Source organism: Strongylocentrotus purpuratus, unplaced genomic scaffold (genome assembly GCF_000002235.5).
Source record: "Strongylocentrotus purpuratus isolate Spur 01 unplaced genomic scaffold, Spur_5.0 spur5_scaffold_5, whole genome shotgun sequence".
Taxonomy (NCBI): Eukaryota; Metazoa; Echinodermata; class Echinoidea; order Camarodonta; family Strongylocentrotidae; genus Strongylocentrotus; species Strongylocentrotus purpuratus.
In genome coordinates this window covers 6,889,490-6,908,457 of record NW_022145611.1, presented here as the reverse complement: position 1 = coordinate 6,908,457, position 18,968 = coordinate 6,889,490, and the positions used below count along the sequence as shown (strand labels likewise).

At 37.0% G+C, this 18,968-nt stretch overlaps 1 protein-coding gene across 1 annotated transcript; it reads right to left on the bottom strand.

Moving 5' to 3' along the window:
• Positions 1-5,221: 5,221 nt before the first annotated feature.
• On the bottom strand, positions 5,222-10,031 carry LOC584461 (dual specificity protein phosphatase 10). Its single transcript, XM_784320.5, has 3 exons — positions 8,822-10,031; positions 7,520-7,915; positions 5,222-7,171 (listed from the first exon to the last, which is right to left on the bottom strand). The coding sequence occupies exons 1-3, from the start codon at positions 9,684-9,686 to the stop codon at positions 6,837-6,839; spliced, it is 1,596 nt and encodes a 531-aa protein (XP_789413.2). The 5' UTR covers positions 9,687-10,031; the 3' UTR covers positions 5,222-6,836.
• Between the last annotated feature and the right edge of the window lie 8,937 nt (positions 10,032-18,968).

Here is an 18,968-nt window from a genome sequence, read left to right as displayed (position 1 = left end):
TTGCCAAATTCAACATATTCATAATTATTTTCCTCCTCTTCTTTTTCGTTTTCTTCTTCTACCTTTTCTTCTTCTAGGCTTCTTCTTCTTTTCTTTATCTACTTATTCTTCTTGTACTTATTATCATTTCTATCATGTTCAGTTTGATTTGTTGTTATTACTGTATTATCATCATTATTATCTTTAATAAGTTTGTTTTTGTCTGTCTGTACATGGAGTTACTAGACTATTAACGCCATGATCCGACGAACAACAACTTAAGAATAACAGATCAAAATAGTAAGTCAGCTTGAACAAGATAACCCTCGAAAGCTCGAGAGCTTATTTCCAGTGGGGTCCCCGACATAGCAATCGTATTATTACAGACCATGGAGTTACTAGCCTATATGGTCGGAGGCTTGGCGAATGAAAATCAATCAATTATCAATCAATCAATAAGTAAACGCAAGTTGAGGGAAAGGGGTGGGTGGGTGGGCACGTGTCCCCTTCCCACAACAATACGAATCCCCCTCCCTCCTTCTACACGAAGAATATTGGAAAGGGAATATTTCATGCTTAGTGATGCTAAATTCTCAAATGCATTACATTGCAAAGCTTCAATATTTTACTCGGGAAACTTGTTAATTATAAGCAAGTCATGATGTGATATGCAACCCATACATCGAGACGATAATGAGAATGAAATAAACTATGATATACAAAATTAGCTATGTATACAAAATTAACCTATGTAGACTTACCTCGCTTATTTGCAATGATTATTTAATGAATCAAGTAAGCGGGTGGTTTAAGGCATCTTTCCTCGAGTTATGTATATCATTAGATGTCGATCATGACAATGATAACCTTGAGAGAGAGAAAAAAAGTTAAAGCAATAAATATTAACGGTAATAATGATTATAGAATTGTAAATACGACAGTGTTAATAATGCTGATAGGAAGGGCGTATGTTGAATATTGAAACTGTAATGAAAGCAATGGGCAAGTCCGATAACATTCGTATACTCTTCAGGCCGACACACGGGGCCTACATCGCTCTTCAAGCAAGATAAAGGGAGTTTCCCAAAGCATCATAAATCCCAGATATGGCGTACCCCCAAACAGTTGCCCCCACCCAAAAAATAATTAAACTCATCAAACCATACCCCTGAGCTTTCAACGCTCAATACTGACCGGGATATGCAACGATGATGCTCGCCCGTCTTTTTTCTTTCTTTCAATGAGTGATCGTATAATGCCTGGACGCCCTAGATATCACCATGGGCGTATCCGTAAGATCATAAGCGCCCCGTCTATTAATAATCACTCCCGGAGCGTACGGAGAAACACCCTGCTAAGGATTGTGATATCCGTGGTAGCTAATTCGGGGGGCATCACCACTATATTGACCGTTTCCGCTGAAAGTCTGGTCTGCGTTCCGATGAGTTTAGCCTCATACCTTCAAAGGAAGCGAAAAGGGAGTTGTGATTTTGTAATGGGGCATTACAGCATAATATAAGATGTCTATTTTTGTACATTAATATACAGATAAATACAATTTGAAACTTTAAAGATATAGGCCTATTCAAGGAACTTGGTAACATTGTTCAGATGAGAGAAAATGGTGCTAAGGTAGTGACTTTAATGCTAGATGTATTAACGATAATCTGAAGGTTTGAATGAAAACGGACCATTATTAACGATAATAATTGGGAAAAACTGATCCGATCGATTGCTTGATTCTCCCAACTATATTATTACAATTTAAATACATTTTTAGGTGAATGTAAATCGTCAGAAAGCAATGAATTGGCTTTTTTTGTTTTTTGTTACCATTCTAGACATCTAAATATTGAAAGATCTCATGTTCAACGAAAAACGGTTGGGAAAATTAAAAAAATTAATGTTTGAGGGAACTTCCTTTTAATCACCGTTTTTAGAGGGTACTGCACAGTGACACCTTCAAAGAAAACCATAAATATCTTTGGGTTTGAAGATTTTTTGCCTGTTAGAGGGTAAGTACAATAGGAACCTACTCAAGGAGGAAACAGTTATGTCTACCTCCAGTGCAGTCTTCAAGCAGAAACTTCAAATGTGAATCACCTCTCCTTCCATAGCACAACCACGACCATACTAATCAAAACGTTGGTGAAGTACAGTTAACCCTGAGTATACCGACGCAACCGAAACAGAAACAGAAATAGAAGGAATATATTAAGTAACATTTCATACAAAAATTACACAGTTTTTTGTATCAACCTTCAACAATGTAACCGACTCACTTTAATGGAGACGGCATTAATTCATTATTTTCTTCGGGTCAGGCTGAAGGTAAAATTGACCCCAAATGATATTCGAGAGACCACCGACTAATATTTATTGTTTCATGAAACGTCCCCTGAATGAGGGAAGTTACTAGAGGGAATTTCTATTTTCGCATAGACTTGCAATGTTTTCATGAAATTTCGATCTGAACATCTTCTGGAAGAAAACAAATCAAAGTCTACCAATAATATGAATTTGTTATTCTTTAAAGAAATGATGACAATAAAATCGTTTATACAATCGCAAAAACTTTATTTAAAAAAAGCAATTTTAGTTTTAGAAGGCAATTTCAAAAGCATTGTCCATCACCTTTGAATGCTGGCACATTCATTATAATTACGAAATTATTCGTAATATGAAGATAATTTCTAAAACAAAAGTGGCATCTTGTAATGGCCCTCTGGTTGATTTATGCAATCATGTTCTTTCAAGAAATCCCTTTCTCTTTTATCCTTATTTAATGTTAACCATTCTACCATCGAGCGCTATAGAATGATTTTTTAATTGTAATCAACTTTGAAAGGTTTACAACTATGACAAATTGGCAATCGAGTTGATATCTTGGGCGTGTTATAAGCCAAACTTGGCTTAGAGCGATAAGCCACACGCGTGTCAAGAGCAATCTGTAAAGCCCAATCTTAATCCCGTGATTTCATAAACGCGTTAAAGAATCAGATCACACCCAAGGCGTGCCTTTAATTCTATTTGACACCCAGTCAAGTATTGCCTTGCCCTGCCTGGTGACTTATAGCCTTCATCAAGCATTTTAGGCACAGTCAACTCGAAATTGTTACGAAAATGGTTGCCAGATAATTTTAACTCTTCCCTATAATTATGTTCGTCTCAATAATGTTCTGTAAAATCATAGCTTCGTGATCATTAGTAGTTATAATTTACAAGATCATAATTACTTTTATAATTTTACTTTTGGTATAGCATGATAAACATATAAAAATGAGTGTCTGTTAACTTGTTATAGAAGTCAGATAATGATTGTATTCAATGATATGGCAAACACGCCTTCTTGAGTGCCGATCGTATTTATTGGTCGTAGTTTGGGGACTCTTAGGGCGTTTTAAACATATCGAATCAACAGCTTTAAGTCGGGAGTACCTAATTATTTGCGATTATAGTACTCCATCCGTCCATCAAACACATACACACACACACACACTCTCTCTCTCTCTCTCTCTCTCTCTCTCTCTCTCTTTCTCTCTCTCGTTCTCTCTATCTCTCTCTCTCTCTCTCTCGTTTATTTCCTTTGAAATAATCGCGTATACTTTTCAGGTGAATGGAAAGAATTCAGGACTTGTATAGTCATAGAAAGACGTATCATTACATAGTTTAAATATCATCATTCATGCATGATATAAGGATGATAATTAATATCATCATTAATTTACAATTAGTAGTAGCAGAAGTAGATGTCATTATACGTAAACTAGCGAGGATCCAGTACTATGTAAGAAGGAAGGGGGCACTACTGAAAACTTACACAATTATAACTGAGGGGCAGTATTTTTCACTGTGTATGTTCAATCTATGACACACTATCTCCATCCTCAAAAACATTGGAGGAAAAGAATGGTCATTGCATTGAACAAAGGAAAATTATGACCGAATGAAATATTGGCCTATATTGTTTTTTGGTAATCTTTTCTACCGCTTTTTCATAGCTTTTTTTTTCCTTCTGTAATTTATTTTCAATGACTCATGAAAGGGACCCTGCCCAGTAAGCATTATAAATTATTAACATCGTTATTGCCCCAACCTTTTATAATGATTAAATTTGAAAATCAGAAACAAAGCCCCCGGAGTAAATAACCCGTTCCAAAATGAACCGTTGACATGACCATAGATCCATGACATGACTCTGACTCTGACCTGACTCTGTCTCTCCCACCCGCTCTGGTAAAAGTGTACAAGCGCCATCTTGCGTCAGATCTATATTTAACTCATGATGCGGGCAGCGCCTTCCATGCACAATAGAGAGATGTATGAGAGCAGAATGTATCATGCTGACTGCATTATGACGAAGAGTTAATTTTCTCGCCTGACTAAGAACACTGAAGAGTCATCAGCAAAATAGATAATCAAGCAATGTCCTCTTTAAATGACTAGACAACCCCATTTCAATTATTTGATTAGTGACAATTTTTATTTCTTATTAACCGACAACCCACTTAGTGCTGCGGTGTATCACTCATGACAATGAAGTCTAAACGTGATGAATATGTAATATTCTATTTTTAGAAAATTATGTATAGTATAGAATTATTGAGATAACAATGATGAATATTAAGATGAAGACATTAAATATGATTAATACAAACGGAACGTTCATTAACTTCATTTATAAGTACAAAATATGCACTTTTTGCCAGGTTTGGTGTTCATGTCGAAATCGAATATGTGCAGATTACATGTATTCAGGTCTCTCGATAAACTTCACTGCTCAAACTTTCACCCGATTGAAAAGGAGATACAAATGCAGTTATACCGATTTCTTCCAAACGATCTTTCTAAATTTTCCCTTTGTGTACATTCCTACATTCTAATCATGCTTCATCTTTTAGTCCTTCTCTTCTTCTTTTCAATCTCCTTTTCTTTTTGCTCTTGCTCGAACAGTTTCGTAATCTTCGCATTCTCCTTTTCACCCTTTGTTATGCTATATCTCATCTTCTAAGTGAATAAAACTACATTTGTGTTTGACTATATATATATATATATATATATATATAATATATGTATTCTTATCATTAATATCACTTCTTTCTCTCTCTCTCTCTCTCTCTCTCTCTCTCTCTGTTCGTGTTCCCCTCTTATTTCACTATCTTCTACTCTCATTCATCCTCTATATTCACATCTCACTCTCTCTCTGTCTGTCATTCATGTATCAACATTGCGATGTCAACAATACGTTCATGTCTTTTTGTTTTTATTTCATCTTTTAAAACGTGTATACAGACTTTGAAGTATGAAATACATGTACAGCGGCAAGAGTAACGTTTTCCCCGAGGTTGATAAAAAGGGGGACAAAATTAATGACGACAAATCAAAAGATGTTATTTGGAAGAGAACATATTAAATATTCAAGGAAATCCACTTTTAAAATAATTAAAATAAAGATAACCGAGAATTGTCGAATCAAATGAAAATACTAATAAGATTTCACGAAGTTAAAAAAAAAGCATTATCACCAGGAAAACCACGCAAAAGTAAATAATTACCACTTTGCCATCACAGATATTATTGCCATAATAGTGATTAAAGTATAATGCTCATAATATGAATTTTCTGAAATTGTTGATAAAAATTGGAAAACGTTATGAGCTTTGAAACGCATTCGCTTTATACCTGTTGTAGTTTTTGCTATGGGAACAAAAGAGTTTTTGAAATAATGTACGTCACGACGAGTCAAACACTATGATGATTCGTCTTAGTCGACAAATATCAAGGAAAAATAAGAAATTAGTCAATAACAAATCGGCCATGACGACCCACTTCAAGTTTTTTAACTTAAAAAGTGATGTGTTTATGAATATTGATAAAAAAACACAAGCATTTCAAAACAAACGGCACAACACAACTCCATGGAAAAATAAACAAAAGAAAGAAAAATAAAAAAAAACTTAAAGACCTTACATTGAAGTAACACCAAGAGCATGTGCCTTAAGACCACAAAAGTGTGAGCACCAACAAGTAAGAACAATTACCAATCATAACTGAAAATCAAGATGATATCTTAGCTAACGAGCTGCTAAGTTAAGATCGAAGTACGAACTTAATTTCTTAAGATTTAAATCAATCATTCTGCATTTAAGTTAATAATTGACAATTTACGGAAACAAGCTACCCTTTCACGCAAAAATGTGGTGTTCCTAATGATTTATCTTACATAACAATGTAAGTTATCTTCGAGCGCTTTGTCAATGTCGTTTTCTGTATTATTATTTTGTTAAAATTCCTTCGTCTATCTTACCGATTGCACATACACAAATACAAAAAATTAATAATTAAAAACCAGTTACTATCTAGATTCTAGATCATGATGTCATGAATAAATATCATAACCGGTGACATTTATAATAGTACTTCTTTATAAAGTGTCAAAATAGCGCCCAGCGCATGTTTAGTGATTTATAAAAGAAAATGGAAGCCGATACAGTTTAACCCTATAGTGCTACTACTTAGAAAAATTATTCGTTTGGATTGAAGAACTCTACTGATATTGCTTACCTGAAAATTGTGAGTTACATGTATCAATTTTATTGAAAAAATTGTATCTAGAAAGATCTTAGAGACTGAAAATGGAAGTTCTGTTGTCTACATTCTTCTACTGTACTTCAGGGTCATAGAAGCTAGAGTGCTAGGAGATAGTCCTTTGTAGGTAAGGAGAATATTCGGCAAGAATCAGTCGAAAAATGTTAATGTCTGTTTGTCTCCATCATCAGCGTTCTGTAGCCTGCCTTCCCAAAGTTTCCAGACAGAGCAGAAAAATGTACACGCGAAAGTCTGGTGTGGAGTTGAACCTATGCCTCCATAACGGCTGTGTCTAAGTCTAGGCTTGGAGTACCTGGTCTGCTGTGATGCAACTGCTTGGCGCATGTCGTAGGCGAGTCGGTGAGCCGACAGCCGGCCGAACGCGGAGCGTTCATCTTGTTCAAGATCTGTTCGAACTCCATGAGCTGACCGACGAAACCGAGGTTGGGGGCGATGATGGGGCGTTTGTTCTTGACGAACTGATAAGCTTGGCTCATGGCCTGGTTCATGTGCTTCATCACGTAAGCGATGACCACGGTGGAAGACCTGGAGATACCCGCGTGGCAGTGGACGAGTACACGGGCATTGCGACGTCGAGCCTCCTCTGTTTCAAGAACAATGTAGTATGAACAAATGGTCAGTTTTTATAACAAAGAATAATGACAAAAAGGCACAATGTGATTGATTTTACTGTACCTCAAAATTATGTGTATCCTTCAAGATATTTAATTGACAGCAGACAGCTAATATAATGCATCTGTATCTCCAGAAATAGCCCAAAATATGTCACAAAGGAACGACCATTCATCTTTAATTATCATTTTACTTTTTACTTTTTTAGAAATAATTACAGATGAAATGATTTTTAGTTTTCTAACAAGCCTAAATTTCCGAATATCAACAACACATTATATCTTATTACATCGTATGCCGTCGCAGAACGCCAACTCACCGATAAACTCGAGGGCGGCTTGGAAGTGCATCCGGAGGTTGATGAGTCCGTTATCGCGTACTGGTATTCTCATGTAGCGCATGGCACTTTCGCCTTCGTGGAAACAAGGCACTGAGTTGGTGACGTTGAGGACGTGGCTGATGCCGTGCAGCCGAAGTGCGTCGATGTTGGCAGCGTCGACTTCGTTGCCGACGTAGAGATGAGGCAAAATCTGAGTCATGGGGATGCCTTCAGAAGGGCAGATGCCGGAGCCGCCGCGGAGGATGTGCTCGCTGTCGGTGGTGGGGCTGGGAGGCTCTTCGCCATCATTGATCACGGTTGATGAGGTAGATGAGGTGTTCGTGAGTTCGCTGACGAACAGATCTTCGCCGTGGTTCGCAAATTCTTTGATTCCACCTGAAGGAAGAATAAAAAATAAAATTTCTTGGTCAGAAAAGGAGAAAGCAAATCAATTGTGATACAATATGAAAATAACAATGGCACTTATAATATTTACAGACATGACAGCGTCGCTTTATTTTACATTACTACGAAATGTAGTAAAATAAATCATCATAAAAATAATCCCATATTTTGTGAATCCCATACATCAAAATTACTTTGGAAATTAATGCTAGAACTTTGTCAGCGTCTTCCTTAACAAAAAATCATAAACTCATCATTATCCTCAAGTTCCTTATTTTTTCTAAGAGCCACCTCAATCTTCACTGTGCATCATCCCATCAGAAGACAGGATAATACACCGGTTTGGTCATCACCAGTGGTGTGAAACGCACACTGGTTCGCCACAGCCGAAGTGGAGACCCATAGCCAGAGAGATTCACTCAGCCTGCAAAATAGCGGGAGGCCTGAAGTTCTCTGGCATGCGGGCAGCACAGGTCAACCAGGCGCGGCCAGTATGCGATGATGAGGATGATGAGGATGATGATAGAGATGACTTGCGGTAAAACCAGTCATCTGCAAAAAGCATTGCCACATAGACACATGTTGAAATGTCTCGCATTTGTAACTAGCCACAGCACAGCTTGTGGTCAACTCCCACGCACCCAGTCATGCAATTGAAAGTTTCGCAATCATTCCAAGAAGTACAGAAAATGATGGTATTAGCTTTCCTAAATCTGAATAGTATCCTTATCATCATTTCATCACCCATACGCAACTGGCCAAATGACGAGGAATAAAGATAATATTGAATTGAATATTGAATAATAAAGACAATATTAGATGTCAACATTAATTTTTTACCTCCCATTCTCAATAAAAATTCCTAGTTTTGTTTAAAAACAATTAACCTGATCTTACCTTTTAATAGTCTGACGTTGACGCCTTCCTTCTTCAGAGCACTAACAACAAGAGAAGTCGGATGGTTGACGGGTAAGTTATCAATTCCTTGAGACTCCTCATCATAAACCACAACCTCCTTATCTTGATCCAACCTCCCCTGGAACTCCTTCTTGCCTTCCTCCGACGTGACCAGGTCGACGAGTGCTACCTTGCCTTCACGCAGCCTCCTGCACGAGAATCGAGTGGCGCAGTTGACGTTGAGAGCTCCTGAGATGTGTCGTCTGCTGAATGCCAGGAACGGCCGAATGTCCACAAGAATCACGGAGCCAGACCGAGGACGGCAAAGACGGGACTGCGTGCATTGCGAGAGCAGAGATGAACGGTTGTCAAGTCGCTGGCTGAGTTCTTGCGGGAGCACAAGAGGTGAGGTAGTGGAGGAGGGAGATGAGGGAGAACAGCTCATAGGTGTGACATCTTGGTTATTCTGGTTCTGCTTACAGTCCGATTTCCCAAGCTTTCGGAAAATCCTGGGCGAACACTGCTGCAATTGCTCGCAAGCACGGTTGAGCAAGCATTGGTTAGCCACTCTCATGTTTGTGTTCAGCTCGGGTGTCCTGCTCCCGTTGCCCGACGATGATTTGAGCGCACTGGCGCACAGCGGTGATTTGCCTGAAAGCGCGAATGTGAACGAGGAAGCGGCCATATTGCACTGATCCGAGTCTACGCTGTTTATGTGGCACTGCCTATGAGGGTTTGGTGTTGCAGATAAATCCAACTCGGAGCCACAGAAATCGGGTAGACTTGTCTTCTCACTCTTAGTTGCAGGGAAGGAAAATGCGCCTTTCTGGGTACTGGCTGTAGTGGGAGTTGCGTTTGGAGACATGGACAGAACAATCCGACAATAAATATAAAAACAAGTTATTCCACAGCGGTGGTATACAAAAATATACCAGTCCTTTTGAAATATATCCAAGTACACAAGGTGACAATATATATCCACGAAATGACGTTCGATGTAACAAATTTATCGATCAGCGATAATATAACTCGTTCCTCTGGTCGAAGGTATAAAAAATATATAGTTTCCCCGTTTATTTCAGACGTTATATGTACAACAAAATAGTCAATCCCCCGATATAATGGCGAAGAATATACACAACACAGAGAGACGTACGCTACACGGGGAGAAGAGGGGACGAGTGAATAAAAACGCTGCCCAGCCGAGGAAGATTATATCCTCAGAACGCATTCTCATTCGCCAGCTCAAAATGACGTAACCGGTTTGATGCTATTTTTGGATCGCTCAGTGTGCAATAACCTTTTCGCCCGGACGGTCTGCGCATGGGCGTGTAAACAAGATAAAACGGTAAACAGGCAACTCGCGCATGCATTATTCACATGTTGACAAACACTCACGCGGAGCATGAATATTCAGCAGGTTTACGAAACGAGTTCGTCTCATTATGACATCACGTTATTTGTTATGCTTGGCAGAACACAGAGAGTCATTATGTATTCTATTCTGGTAATATTTCAACATAACTGATGTTCGTTGCGTACAGCTTTTTTTTTATTATTGTGAGCACTTATTTCCTACTTCTATACTGACCAATAAGACATTTATTTAAATGTTATGACTAAAGGTCAGAACATATTCATGCACTGACTTGATTTACTCGTTGTGTAATGCAAATTACACCACCAGAAAGAAAAAAAGGACTGACATGTCTCAACGAAAATAGACTGTAACGACACAAGAACGATTTAGTGGACGCAGTTTGTTTTTTTCCAAGATAAAAATTACAGATTGGCCATCCAAAAATATTTCTTATAACGTAATGCAAGTTACACCTCCGAGAAGAAAAAAAAACTTACATATCTCAACGAAAATTGACTGTAACGACACACGAACGATGTAGTGGACGCAGTTTGTTTTTTACAAGTGAAAAATTACAGATTGGCCATCCAAAAATATTTCTTATAACGTAATGCAAGTTACACCTCCGAGAAGAAAAAAAAACTTACATATCTCAACGAAAATTGACTGTAACGACACACGAACGATGTAGTGGACGCAGTTTGTTTTTAACAAGTGAAAAATTACAGATTGGCCATCAAAAAATAACTTATATTTTAAAAACAAAATTATTTTACATATTACATTACATTACATATCTAATGATACAATTTCACAAACTTATTACCATTTTCTAATATTTTAAATGTTATGACTAAAAGTCAGAATATATTCATGCACTGACTTGATTTACTTGTTGTGTAACGCAAATTACACCACAAGGAAGAAAAAAAAGGACTTACATAATCTCAACGAAAATTGACTGTAACGACACAGGAACGATTTAGTGGACGCAGTTTGTTTTTTACAAGTGAAAAATTACAGATTGGCCATAAAAAAATAACATATATTTTTAATCCAAAATTAGTTTACATAACTTAGGAGTATGATATCTAATGATCAAATTTGATGAAGTTATTACCATTTTCGAATATTCTAGAGTGATATGAATCATGTTTCTCTCGCATTACATGCATGAGATCATCTTTAATTTCTTGATTACTATATTCGTTGCCATTTGATGTCGAAAAGTTAATTACTCCTCGAGTAGCAATGCAAAAGAGGGTGTGGTGTACTCATGCTTCTTCCTGTTTGATGTTTTGCCCGTCAGGAAATTTACAAACATGAATATGTATGTAATCCCTTTTTTTTAACTTGCTGGTTAGAATATTATTGGAATTTTTTTTTAGACGTAAAGCATTCAGCTCTTTTAAAAAGGGTCCAAGGTCGCGCCCAGGGGGGGGGGGGGGGTACTCACATATTAGGACATACGGGGTGTGCAGCTCTCATGGATCACTTTTTTACAAAAAATTCCCTAAATATGGGTCCCACATTTTATCAAATTAAAAATGGGTCCTTTTTTCAAAATCCCCCAAAATTGCAAAATTTCCGGGGGTCACCCCTGGGCCTTTGCTTCCCTTATTACCCCCCCCCCCCCCCCATGAACTATTAGTTTATCCTTTTTCTCCTCCTCCTATCCCCCTCTTCCTACTTCTACTACTACTGTACCTACCTACTGCTGCTACCTATACTACTATACTGCTACGACTGCTACTACTACTACTACTACTACTACTACTACTACTTCTACTACTACTACTACTATTTCTGCTGCTGTTGCTACTACTCCTACTACTATTACTATAAATGTACTACTACTACTTCTACTTCTACTACTACTACCAGTACTACTACTCCTACTACCTACCTATCTACCTACCTACATGTACCTTCTACTACTACTACTACTACTGCTGCTGCTGCTGCTGCTGATGTTGCTACTGCCACTACTACTATTACTGGTGCTGTTGCTACTACCACTTCTACTATCCTTACCGCTTTTTTTAATATTCTACTGCCACTGCTGCTGCTGCTGCTGCTACTACTACTACTACTGATACTACCATTACTACTATTACGACCACTACTACATGTACTTCCACTATCTCCCGCCTCACATGAACATTACGTTAATACCCCCCCCCCCCCCTCCCTCGCCACCCCCTATTTCCATTCAATATCTCGTTATAGGAAGCGCCGGTGATCTCCCATATTCCAACATCATTGCAAACAGATTGAAAAATCAACCATGCCATTGCTGTAGTATTTTTCAATACCGAAATGTGCGAACATTATAAAAACGTATGACGTAGATCTGAACGTGATTTCTATTTTACAAAAGTCTTTGTGATCGTTCCTTCTTTTTTTCTTTTTTGTTCTTCTTTTTATCACTAATTATGATCATAACATTGTAGTCCAGGGATCATCCTATCTCCATGGTAACCACGTTCCGATTCCTTTCAGTCAAAAATCAAAACCATGTTACCCGGATCAGGGTGGCACTGATTTTTATTATCACCATGGAAATGAATGCACCAACACAATGAAGTTACTGTTGATATTTACACGCAGTTCTCAGTTCAATTGAAAGATCGGAATTTAGGGACAAGGGGTTTTACCATTTTTCACAGCTAAATGATAAATAAAATGCTTCTTGATTATCGTTTTCCTCTTTCACTTTAGACTTAGGGGCACATGCGTAAGGGTATAAAATCCCCTGATGAGATATTTTATCAGAAACTGGTTAGTTGTTGTTCCTGATTGTTTGACGTATAATGTATGACTCGAATTTACGGAAACACACGAATGTTCAGCAAAATCTAAGCCAACAGTAGATTTAGGTTACCACAATAAATTGGGCATTGATTCATTTTCAGGAAGGGGAGGGGGAGGGGTACGCTCTAGGACACATTTTGAATTCTAAAAGTAGTATGAGGAAGCACAATTTGAGGGATATTACACCTCCATAACGACACTCCTTTTCTTTGAATAATTTTAAATTTGATGGGTTCAAGTTGGAGCCAACCTAGCAGCATCGATTTGATATAGTTTGTGAAGCATTCACAGCCTCAAAAGAAAAAGGGAAGAAAACGCAAGCTCGCTCTCTTTTTACTACATTTGAGTTTCCATAGGAACCTAGAAACAAATTAGAATGCCCCGTTTGATACTTCTTGACTATCGTTTTCCTCTTTCACTTTAGACTTGGGGGCACAAGCGTAAGGGCATAAAATCCCCTGATGAGATAATAACATCAGAAACTTGTTTTTGTTTTTCCTGATTGTTTGACGTAATGTATGACTCGAATTTACGGAAACACACGAATGTTCAGCAAATCTAAGCCTACAGTGGATTTAGGTTACCAATTAAGTATAATACCCGCAATCAAAGCTACAATTATTAATGTACAATATTTGTTGATAATATAATGTTTATATGGGACATCGAGTCAGTTCTGGTGAAAGAGGCTATGGGGAGACGCTCTAAGGTACACATAAAATTCTATTAGTATGAGGAAGCAAATGCTGAGGGATATTACACCTCCATAAAGACACTCCTTTGTTTTGAATAATTTTCTATCAATTGATTGGTTCTTGTTGGGGCTAACCTAGCACTGTTAGCATCGATTTGATACAGTTTGTGAAGTATTTAAAAGCCTCAAAAGAAGAAGGGAATAAGACACAAGCTCGCTCTCTTTTAAAAAAAAATGTAGTAAATTACTACATTTTAGTTACCATAGGAACCTAGAAAACAAATTAGAATGCCCCGTTTGGTTTCATTGCTAGAATCAAGAATGAACGATTTCCATAATGATAAATCTCTCTGTGTGACAGAAAGGTCGTGTCGCGAACTGAGACTACGGATGCAAGGTCGCATGTAGTGACGTCATCCGTGGTAGAGCGCAATGTGGAAATTTCGAGTATTTTCCAAGGCTTTTCTCACCGGGCTGGCCCTTCTACACACGTAGACCTTTTTAACGTTGACCTTGCCTAACCTATCACTCGACAGACCGATCCTCTTCCGAGCGAAAGTCAATTGTCAGGAGGAAAATATAAGTTGTGTTATTTATTTAGAACATTTTGGTTGACGGTTAGATTTCAAGTCAATGCATTACGTTAGAGGAAACCAGTGAAGGCTAGAAAAGACGCGTGTGGACCGTGTATGGGCATCGGATGCCATGGAAATCATGCTCCGGAATTAATTGTATTATGATTTATTTTGAATAAGAGATAATATTGATATTGCTAGAGCGACGATGTACTAATGTAATATAATAATGAAATATCACATTAAAAGTTATAAAGAAATAGGCTTATGAATTCGTTACATTTTATTTATTTATTTATTTATTCACTTTTGTCTGTATCTAAATTTCCATCTCCTCCTTCCCTTTTGCCTTGTCTGCCCCTCCCCCTCTCCCGTTCCCTCTACGTCTGTCTTCAGTATAAATTTCCCTTCTTTCCAAAGGATCAGAGAACGTCGATTGTGGGAAAATCATATTAAATCTATATGCGTAGATAGCATAGTGAAAAACTGGCATAACTGGATTTTTTCATACATATATTATTTGAATTATGAAGGGTGAGTGGCCAACTAAAAATGATGAAATCTGTCATGTACCATCATATATTTCTGAACAGATGTGTAAATGAACAATAGCAATACTCGATACTGACTATAATATTACAAATGACGTACATCAAAAAAGGGCTTGAGAGGAAAAGTGACTCAGTGAGAATTTACATTTATATAAAAAAAAACAGAAACAAAACAAAAACACTGTAGGAGTGTAAATATATAATAGGTCTATATGATATGAAAGTGAAGTGTGACCAACGTCATCAAAGCTATGGCAATAACATAAGGAAATCAAAACATTGTACTCGGGGAAATAACGAGTCAAGTGTGCTTCACCTGCCTCACCCGTGCAAAAAGACCACTTGTCTAATAAAGAGCACGTTCTGTGTTTTATAATGATCAGTATTTCGAGCTCAAACGAAAGTATTTCATATGTTTTAGGAACCATTATGTTGAAATAAGTTCAAACACATTAAAACTATTCAAGGAACAATAATGTCATTATTTCCCGTCAACGAAGATTAAAGGTTTTGTCTCCTTTGAGCGGGCTTTATACACAGGTTTAGTTGTTCAGTTTCCTTTCCAATTATTACATTTTGTTAATGGTCAATTCTCGTTTATTGTCGCCAATTTCTCATTGTTCCTTATTCTCATTAAACAAACTTGAATATTGGCTTGTGATCATTTTTTTTTAATGATCCCTCCAAACACTAATGAAACTGTTAAGTAACAAAACATATTCTCCTTGCGTAAGACAAAAATAGCCTGGATCATGTTATATAATACTAGCTTGGAAATGGTTATTTGAATAAGCCATTGCATCCGAATGAACTGTTGAGTAATGAATTACATGCATATGTCCTTATGTAATAAACGGGTTTTGTAACTTCAGGAGTTCTACTGATGCAATAAAGAGAGCTGAAATTGAAACGCGGTGTGTCAAGGATTTTGAAGATCAAAATCGTGGTGGAAATGAATGAAATACCGTAGAAACAAAGAGAGACATGCACTAAGTGTGTATTACCGACATAATCTGTGAAAGAAATGCCGTTTTCATTGCAATTATTATTCAAATACATTAATAAAACATAAAACACAAATATAATTTAGAATGTTCTAGACCATGAGGAGTTGATATAATATAAGGAGTAGCAATCGCTACAACATGACACGCTAATACTGACGGTATGTTTAAAAGTACCGACAAAATTATTTTTAAAAAAAGCTTTCTAAACCTTATAACCTGTATAGCAAGACCACCTGTATATAAAGACCAAATGTTTCTGTTTTCTTTTAAAAGTGTGTCACATTGTACTGTAGGAGCATAAAGGTCAACTGCCTATATAAAGATCGTTTTCCTTGTCTCCCTTGGTCCGGTCTTTATATACAGGTTTTACTGACACAAATATGTATTTGTGGTACTGCATGTACCATGATTACATAAGGAATGTCACATTGATGCTATATATACGGATGAGTATTAAATAACGGGCGTGAAAGGAGCTCTCAAGCATGAATTTGCAAGCCCACTCTTTTGAGGGGGCTTATGACAGGTCAATGGGTGCACCCCATTGTATAATACCAATAGAGTGGGGAACACAATTGAATAAAAGAGTTGGTCCCCCACAAAGAATTTCGGACTTCTGATCAAAGTGGACTAAGATGATACAATTGAGAATAATAGCCTAACGGGGAGTGTCACACTTTGCTTCGTGGAAAATTGAGACATGGATTAAAAAGCATCATTATTACGTATTTGCGATTCTTTTCTATTTTACTTTGAATTTCAATGTTTGATTGCCATGACAAGAACAGAAAATGCATTTACAGACATAATAGAGTTATAGTTTGCAAAACCAAAAATGAAAGCACTTTTATCTAACTATTATAGATCATATACATGGAATTTGATTGAAGTATTGGGAAATTTTAAACGTTTAGCCTGCATGACTTATTTCATTATTATACTTCAATCTAATGACTAATAATCAGCCGAAAATGTATAAAATAGTCATGATTCAGCCATATCATTAACTCCCTAATTCAACTACAAATCAAGGGCGTCGACCTATACTTTGGGAGAGGGCGGCAACTACATGTACATGTAAATGGATCATAAACTGGATTTTTTTTTCCATAATAATAATAATGATAATTATGATTATTATTATCATTTGGGGGGGGGGGTGCTTCTTCTACTTATTCTCAACCTATAGCATATGTCCAATACTGGGACGTGCGAGAGTTAGATGAAAGTTTTTATTTCTATATTTATCCAATTTTGGGATTAAAAGAAAGAACTATGGCTAATGATTAGAATCACACCCCTTTAAAATAATTCCCACTCTCCTCTATCAGGAAACGGTGCGGTGTAAAGCCCGGAAGTTTCAGAAATTCACACATGATAATTATGATGCAGCTGGCACGCCTAAACATACTTCATAAAAAACGATATTGACCAATCCCGCGATGCCCCCTGATTCACAGGAACTTACGATTGATTCCAAATATCATGCGAACTAAAACATAAGGTCTCAAACCATTCAGACGTTCGTTAAAATCGGAGACGTGCGATTGATAATAGGTCGATTATAGCCGATCGTAATAATTGTACAACCGCCGCCTTTCCAGCAATTTCGATCATTGATTCATATCATATTTTGTTTGGCGCTCAGCCAAGTGGGAAATAACCATTCACTGCTATGACAACTCAAATGAAATACACACCACGAACCAATGCCGACTTTATACATGCCCAGTCTGTCGCGTAGAGTTCATTCAACATGTATAGACAAACATGATGAATTTTCTTCTCGAACTTCCTTTTTCGCTTTTGAAACCACGATATATTCCGTGACAACGCTGGTACAACACATTTTGTTCTCATGAAATCGTTTTGAGATGACGTAATATTTATAGGTCGGGGTGGGTCATAATAATGTTTCCCCGGTAACAGACAATTATCATGATTATTTACCAGTGTATATACGGATGTTATCATTAAGTCGGATGCGGAACTGTTCCTTTTACAGATGTGATACCTATGGGGGGGGGGGGCTACACTGTTTTATTATTGAATAAGTAATGAAATAAATGAATAAATACAAACATTGTTTCAAAGTACGCGTCTTTCCAAAGCCCTCATCTGCTCAAAAGAAGTATACTTTACACCTCTCACACCAATGCAAACCGATATCTCGTTAAAGAGGAAAAATATTGTAGGTAGGGTCTCAAACAAATTTTAAACCCATTACTACTTGAATCATGATTTTTTTTTTTTAATAACTATTCGTTATACATATACGCGTTAGTATTATAACAAATAACGCTGGCCTATCTTTTTGCTTAACTGATTTACTTGATCACGTTTATTATTAAGCCTACCTTTCTAAATTATGATGAGTAATTGTTGAGTGCAATGATATTTAACTATGAATATGTTGCTTATAACATGTACTTAAAAAATAAAATAACTACAAATTGGCAAGGTAAGGAATGTTTCTCAAAAAATATCATGGTACCCTCTTATTATGGTTACAGGAACTTGCTCATAATAAAACCAAGGAGACATTATAGTGTATAGCCGTCAATGTTGAGACAAAACATTGTTGAAATTTTTGTTGAATGTTGATTTTTGCGTTCACTTTCTACAAATTCTAGCCTCATATTGTTGCGGAATGCACAAACTTATATTGCTCTGCGTTCGTACCTTTTTTCGCTTAAGTATCTCTTGATATAAAGGAGTGAAAATCCAAGGCTTTGAGGAGTTATAAGGGATCAGATTTGTTGAGAATAAAATTCATGCTCTCAAAGAGTAATTCAAACCGCTAGTTTGGAGTAAATCCTTATTCATCTGCATATACCTAGAGCATTGGATGTCAAATCAAGTATCACTTTTAAATCAGCATGATTCAACATAGTAAACAAGTTCCTGATATTGGCAATCATGATATTATACACAAAGAGCGGTAATCACAAAAAAAAACCAAACTCAACTGAATTTGTGTGGGCGCCAGAAAAAGAGTAACGCCCTTTTGCTTACTACGCCTTCTTTTGACTGTACTCTTCTTCTATAATCATGGTAATGCAGAAAGGGTTTTATTATTTGGTTATGACTTGTCTGAATAAACACACACAAACCATACAGACAGATTATTCTACTGTGAAGAATCA